This window comes from Mirounga angustirostris, unplaced genomic scaffold, assembly GCF_029215605.1.
Source record: "Mirounga angustirostris isolate CCGP_5_RB_7025 unplaced genomic scaffold, mMirAng1.0.hap1 SCAF_1, whole genome shotgun sequence".
In the NCBI taxonomy this organism is placed as follows: domain Eukaryota; kingdom Metazoa; phylum Chordata; class Mammalia; order Carnivora; family Phocidae; genus Mirounga; species Mirounga angustirostris.
The window spans coordinates 93,109,806-93,117,880 of NW_026991709.1; the positions used below are offsets into that span (position 1 = coordinate 93,109,806).

At 34.5% G+C, this 8,075-nt stretch overlaps 1 protein-coding gene across 1 annotated transcript in view; it reads left to right on the top strand.

Annotated features, from left to right (window-relative positions):
- Positions 1-7,354, top strand: part of SLC2A2 (solute carrier family 2 member 2) — a 41,822-nt gene extending 34,468 nt beyond the window's left edge. The window contains exon 11 of the mRNA XM_045863683.2: positions 75-7,354. Coding sequence (XP_045719639.1) covers positions 75-275 — 201 coding nt within the window. The 3' untranslated portion in view covers positions 276-7,354. The remainder of the gene's footprint in view (positions 1-74) is intronic.
- Positions 7,355-8,075: the final 721 nt, after the last annotated feature.

An 8,075-nucleotide genomic window follows, 5' to 3' on the forward strand; every position in this document is an offset into this window, starting at 1 on the left:
AATATTGTGTAAATTTGCTGAACAGAGATGGAGTAGAACAGCTGCTAATTGGAACTCTGTTTGTTTCTATGCAGAAGTTCTGTGGACCTTATGTGTTTTTCCTCTTTGCTGGAGTGGTCCTGGCCTTTACTCTGTTTACATTTTTCAAAGTCCCAGAAACCAAAGGAAAGTCCTTTGAGGAAATCGCAGCAGAATTCCGAAAGAAGAGTAGCTCGGCCCAAGCGCCAAAAGCTGCTGTGGAAATGGAATTCCTTGGAGCTACAGAGACTGTGTAAAGATAACCTGCTTTTTTGACAAAAAGAGAAACAGGAAGGAAGTTGTGTGTTTTTAATTGACGATTCTTTGAGAATTTTATATCTACGTCTTGAAGTATTATTTTATTTTTTAGGGAGCTTTTATGGGCTTTTCTCAGAAATGTCATCCAAAATTACCAAAGAAAGTATTTTTTTTAAGTTAGAGCATCTATTTTTGATAGTAAGACTCTGTAATTAAGTAAACCAAAAAGTCTAGCTCAATTTACTACACCAAAGGGCAAGTACATTGTAATGTTCCTAGCTCTGTTCTTTATAACCAGGTTCTCCTGAAATGGAAGCAGTGTCAATGTGTCATGTTATTGCTTCAGTAAGCATGTGACTGGAAACCTGGAGCTGCAGCTCATTTACATATTTGAACATGATTATATTGGCATTTTCTTACCCACAGACCTCATACTAAAGGAGCTTTGGCTAGTGGTAATAAGGTCCATGTTAAAATTGATAACTTTTCTATTGCTCCCATTCAGCTTTTTTCTTCTGTATTAGAATTTATATTTTGTTTAAAATTTTATTTTTTCTGTATTTTCACGTGGAATGGTTTATTGAGTATATTAAGATATGTTCATAAAAAAAAAACTTATTTTTGGTAGGCTTACCAAAACTTTTGGTACTCAGAAAAAAAAATTAGTTCCTTTGCTTGATAACCAAATGATTTTTATAAGATTAAACACTGAAAAGATTTTACCAGTCATACAGCCTGGGTTATCAGTTAATATTAATATCTATTATAAACCTATGTTAATTCCTTGCTAGTTCAGTCCTTTGAGCTCTATTTTGGTTTGCTTTTAAATTGAGCACAGCATGGTTTTCTCAGCTGTATTTTTTATAAAGTACATTCAAACAGTGATTAAGCTGGACTTTTTTTTTTTTTAAGATTTTATTTGACAGACACAGTGAGAGAGGGAACACAAGCAGGGGGAGTGGGAGAGGGGAGAAGCAGGCTTCCCATGGAGCAAGGAGCCCGATGCGGGGCTTGATCCCAGGACCCTGGGACCATGACCCAAGCCGAAGGCAGACACTTAACGACTGAGCCACCCAGGCGCCCTAAGCTGGACATTTTTATATCTCCTCAAACCCTAAATAAGTTAGAGCAGTCTAAGAGAAGTTTGAAATAAAGGATTGCTCTGTTTGTTAAAACATATTTTCTGTATTATGTTTGAAGACAAATTGAAAGAGTAGGATTGCAGGAATCCTAAAGGTGGGCTCCTGAAACTTCATGAATGCTCAATTTCAGACTTTATCAAAATCCCTATTTACTTTTCTGGTTAGATAGTCATCCCCTTTGACGTTCCTTCTTTGTCATGGCAGTATACAGACGCTATCTAAGCCATTCTATTGCTATTGCTAACATTTCCTGTGTACTATCTATGTGCCAGGCACTGTTCTAAGTGCTTTTACCTATGTAGGCAAATTGGAAATGCACAGATGATTAAACAGACTTTCACTTATAGTCAATTTTACAACTATGGAAATACAGTTCTGATGGATACCAAAGGCTTAGCAGGGAGCTAAAGTATCTCCAGGCTGTCTTCCCCACAAAGTGGAGCACTGAGTCAATCCTTTTTGTTTGCTTTAATGTGCATAAAAGAAAGGCACTTTTTTAAAAGTACTTTTTATGAGTGGAGGGGGAAAAATGCTTAACACTTGTTTTTGTTTTTTTCCCCTAGAGTTGTTTACCTTTATATAATTTGGCAGTCCAGACAACATAAAATTATTTCTTTTCACTTTGCTTTTTATTCCCTTTGGACCAATTTGGAATAAATTATTTTTACTTAGGACTTCAGGACACAGTTAAAGTGAGCTTAAATAGTTCAAAAGACTTTTGTGCTAGCTTGCGAGCTCTAGAAAAATTGTGGGGACTCTGAATTGGGCAAGAGCAGGAGAATGGCTCCTGTGTGGCTCTTGTCCTCTTCTTCAGGATGCTGGTGGTCTTTGAGAAGCCCAAAGTTACAATGATAAAGAAGTTTAACATTTTTATAGGTGATGAATGTGATTTAATCAAATCGCTATTCCTGATCTCATTTATTAAGAAAATAAAGTAGTAAATGTTTAAATAAAGAACCCAAAAGACCACTTTTAAGTTCTAATTATTTCGACTAACACATAAACACCAGAAATTCATAGCCCGGAGTTCTCTGCCTCAGAGAAATTGAACTAATTTACATGGTTTCCCTTCCATATTTTTTTCCTTGCTGAGATACAAATGAGTTGAAAAGAAACCTTAAGGTGAAGTAAGAAGCTGTTAAAGATTTATAGGAGGACAAAGGAACTAGCTTAACATAATAGAAACTCCCTGGTCTTCAATATCATACATCATAATAAATAATAAAATTGGCACTGATTAATTAGATGTAATCATAGGGAAATTAGATGTGAGTTTGAACATTTAATTTTCATAGTACTCTATCATTTTTGTGGAAGTCTTTTCACACTCTAATGTCCTAACAAATGTGATTTTTCTTAGCTTGTGTGAAGCATTACAATTCTGGTCTGGCCACTCAACCTGCTACACCTAGCTATTACCCACTGTCATGACACCCAGTGAAAGGGTCTTCTCTAACTTTCTCCTCTATGCAATCAGCACTGTAATGGTACTGAGATACGCTAAGACTCTGCCCCCTTCCTCCTCAAGGAGCTCACAGTCTAATAAGCAGTTCAGGAAGACCAGGATATGAACGTCCCCATGTGTGCCTTTTGCCATCCATGAAACTTGATTTGGAGACCTTGTAAAATGGGCACAGTAATATTACCTACCTCAGAGAGTTGTAAGGATTAAATGTAAAGTGCTAAGCAGAGTTCCTGGTACAAAGGAGGTACTCAATAAATGTTACCTAGAATTAGTATTCACAAAGATACTGCTAAAATAAAAGTTTGTCATATATATTGATAGTTCCAAATTTTTCTTTTCTTTTTTCTTTTTTTTTCTTTTTTCCAAATTTCTTTTGAGTACAAAAATTTTATAAATTCAAGATAATATTGTCTTGTTTCAAGCAACAATTTCAGTGACAAGGGAATGGTAAAAAATAAGGGAGATTTTAGGCTATCTAATTCCTAAACCCAAACTTGATATTTCTAAGTTGGTTTTGAGTTTTTATTGTATTTTTAAAGTTTGCTTTTGTCTAAGTTATGTTATTTTTTAAAAGGTTGCTATGTAATATTATTTCTTGAATAATACTAAGGATAGAGTAAAATGCTGTATATTTAAATGCAATTCCACAAGATTATAATCACAGGACAAGACCAAACCTTCTTGATAATCCTCAAAAACTGCAGAAGTGCTTTATACATGTAAACCAGTTTGCATGCATAAGCTACTTCTTCTTGCTAGATTATAGCATATGCAGCAAATAAGGCAATGTTAGGCAATATCTTGTGCTTATGGTGTCCTAAACAGAGGTGCTGAGTAAAGCGCAAAAGAATATATAATTTTTCATTACAATTCTATCAGTGACCTGAGGAGAAAAGGTTTGTTGCCAACCACTCTGACCCATCTGCTGGTGTTTTTACTGCTTTCTAATTTGGTGCAAATTAGAAAGAATCATCATGAAAAGACACTGGTTTTAGTTACAGGTATATATACACTACAGTTTTATGTCAATAAATACATTTCTGAATGCTTAAATGTTGCTTTATTTTATATAAAAAAAATCACATTTAAGAAAATATATTTGGTTTACTATAATATATCCTTGTTTCTTTCTTACAATATTGTTCCTATTCTCATTTTAAAGATAATACGTGAGTTACTTTCTAATTCAAATTTTATTTCCATCAGGCAGTTGTTCTGATTATCAAGAGTAGGAAAAACTAAACTGAAGTCTAGGTAAAAACAACTGACTCTCTTTGATAAAATAAAAATAATTTCTTCAGTAAATATTTAGTTGAGCTCCCACCGTGAATAAGACACTTTGTTAAAATTTTGTGAAAGACACAAAACTTAGAAAACATGGTCCATATCCTCAATCACTTGCATTCTCATAAAAGGGTTAAAAGTTTAAAACAAATAGTTACAGTATGAAGGAGAAAATAGAAAAAAACTATAGTGGTTTTTAAGTTGACCTCTAAGTATGCTGCAAGGATGTGATTTTAAAAATATAGTATATACTGATATTTAAAATTTGTTGTGCTCTATTTATCCAATGGACTTTAAATACCATAGTAATTTGTTACCACAACCATTAAAATATATATAAATACATATATATATATATATACATATATTTTAGCAGTTGGAAATTTTACTGCATTCTTTTCTATTCTCATATTTCCTTTTCATTTCTCCCAAAGAATTTTATCCTAAATAACAAATTTAAATGCTTTTAAACCAACTTTTTGATGATTCTATTATGAGTATCTATAATTTGAATTTTTATGTTTAAAAATGTCACGTCGGGCACCTGGGTGGCTCAGTTGGTTAAGCGACTGCCTTCGGCTCAGGTCATGATCCTGGAGTCCCGGGATCGAGTCCCGCATCGGGCTCCCTGCTCAGCGGGGAGCCTGCTTCTCCCTCTGACCCTCCCCCCTCTCATGCTCTATCTCATTCTCTCTCTCAAATAAATAAATAAAATCTTTAAAAAAAAAAATGTCACATGTCAAAAAGGTCAAAATGTTTAACATTTTTTTCTGGATTGAGTTAGCATTTATGATTATTAGTAGTACACAAATGATGAAAAAATCTGTATTGCAGATTTTGATAGAATTATTAATTTTTAAAGTTATTATTTTAAATTTCATCTCAGTGAGAAACATGAGTTATTTATTTTTCAATCAATTAAAATATTAATGGATGGATATTTCTTACTGCTAAAGTTAAAGAGTGCTCAGCATAAATTCTATTATTACACTTTGCTATTATAGATGTATTTAAAAATCTTATTTTCGGGCACCTGGGTGGCTTAGTTGGTTAAGTGTCTGCCTTCAGCTCAGGTCATGATCCCAAGGTCCTGGGATGGAGTCCCACACTGGGCTCCCTGCTCAGCAGGGAGTCTGGTTCTCCCTCTCCCTTTACCCCTCCCCCTGCTCGTGCTCTCTCAAATAAATAAAATCTTCTAAAAAAAATCTTATTTTCATAAATAATAGTATAGAAATGGGATATCCTTTCCATAAACTATTCCCAAATCACAGACAAAAAACACATAAAAATTAATCATAAAAATAAATTTGATTTTTTAAATAAACTTTAATAATCTATCAGCTAACAACTCCATTGGACCCTTCTTCTTTAATTTTGTTGAAATCAAAGAACTTATATTGTGGAAGGATTTGTTATCCAGCTGTTATAATCATTCTTCTGTTAGTTTCTGGGCAGTATACCAAAAAGGTTTTACCAAGACTTAATAAAAGGCTATTAATTATACTGCTGAAACTTTCACTTAAAGGTAACTTGCTTAACCTGATATACTGAGAAGGGGTTGGGAGAATTGAAATACTAATTTTACATATTTTCACATATGTAATAAAATTCTTCTATTTTATCACATGCCGTATTTTCATCAAACCATTAGAAGTTGGATTTAGCTTGTTAGCTTGCTCAATTCACGGAAAATATCATAAATAACCTAGTGGGCAAATTCAGTCCTCATTGTCAAACTACTTTTCCAAATCAGTTTTACTATCTGACTTAATTTTTCACTTCCAATAATTACCTTAGTACTCATTCTTGTGACAGCTATCTCATGTTTGAATTCCAGTAATTCCACATGGATACTTGCCATAAGTCTGTCTCCTGCATTTCTAACAGATGCTTTACTTTCTTTACTTTTATGGGTCTTTCCCTCAGGAGCAATACACATTGAAAATAATTGGGTAAGGTCTGCTAAACAAAAGTGGTCATTATCCTGTTCTACAAAGCCCGAATTCAAAATACCGTAACTTGGGCCAAAATATACTATTTCTTATGCCACTTTAATTAAGGTAGTCTTCACAGGTAACATTATTTCCAAGTATTCCTTTGTTTGGTATCTCTAAAAGTGTAACGCTCTGGGGCAACACACCATGGCCAGAGTCAGGATCCATTGAGAAGGACAATTATGAAAAGCGTTTGGAAAGAAGAACTAGTCTAACGAACATTAGGCACATATTGGGTATGAAAGTGTATGTTTTTGCCTATTATAAGAGATAATACGTCCAACTTTGAAAATAGTTATTACAAGTTATTCACAAACTAAATGCTGGGGTGGGGGCAGGGTGCAGAATAAAACTTAGAGAATCAGAAGATCCAGCACCCAAACAACAGGAGTTCAAAAGAGAGGAAAAAACAAAATGGGGGGAAAAATTATTAAAGAAACATTATATTGGAATTTTGCTGAGCTGAGCTGAAAAACAAGATGAGATTGAAAGGTTATTATGTGTCAAACACAATAAACAAAGTCCAAAATTTCACCATGAAATTTCAGAACAGCAGACATTAAGAAAGGAAAGACAGGTCACATAAAAAGGAACAAGAGTCATCGCAGCATGTAATATGTGAACAGCAACTATGGAAGCTAAAATGTTGTGGAGCAATGCCTATAAAATTCTGAAGGACAACGATTTTCAACCTAGAATTCTATCCCCAGATGTATTATCAATTGAATGTGAATGTAAAATAAAGATATTTCCAGACATGCATGACTCAAAATTTTACCTCTTCTGCACCTTCTCTCATGAAACAAGTAGATAGTGTACTTTACCAAAACAAAGAAGAAAACCACAAGAGTAAGACATGGAATTCAGCAAAAGGGAAGAAAGAAAGATAAATCTGAGGACACAAGTCATGGGTGGACAGCTAACATCAGGGACAAGAAAGCAACTGATTCAAATTGAAGCAAGGAAAAGAATGTTCCAGGGGAAAATAGAACTGAAAGATTCTCTGATGTGTTTGGCCCTATGAAGAATAATTTTGGACATTTGGGGGAAAAAATAGTGACAAACACACAGAAAACTAAACAAATGAAGATATGGGGCAATTATGAATTTCCGGAGATAGAGTAAGGTAAAGAGTGGTATAAAATGGAAACATCAGGGTGGGGAATGGGTTAGCCAGGTGGTGGGTATTAAAGAAGGCATGTACTGAATGGACCACTGGGTGTTATATGTAAACAATGAATCAGGGAACACTACATCAAAAACTAATGATGTAATGTATGGTGATTAACATAATAAAATAAAAAAATGGAAACATCATAGTACACTACTTGGCTCGGCAGTGAATAATTATTTACATAATTATGCAAAACACTGGATAATTGCTACAATTTTGTTTCCAAATAAAATTTATAAAGTACAACATTATGAGATATATGAAAAGAAAAGGTGAGAAAGTGTGAGAAAAAGCACTCAATTATTATCATAGTTAGTTGTCAAGATATAAATCCATAAAGCAAAAAATATTAGTATAGGCCTATGTGTTGGTAATTTTCCCTGTGCTCTTGCAGATCTATTGTAACCCTTTCTAACCTGCTCTGTGCCTCAGAAGGCTGGTCTCTTCAAACTATCATCTGGGTTCCTTGTCTTTAGTTTCTAGTTGGGTTTGCTTAATGGGATGTATTAGTGGGAAACAGGAGGACAGGAAGAAGTAGAAAGTAGGCTATTTGGTCCTGTAGCTTCCACCCTCCCACCCTAGGCTGGGCAGTGTCTGCATTCCACCACCTATGGTCACAGCTCTCCAAGGTGGGCCCTCTCTTCCACCTACTGTTCTTACTGTGTTCTGGTAATTACTTCTCTGACCTTGCCCCTGTCAATCCTAGAGTTGATAATGGCATCCTACTATTATTAGTTCCA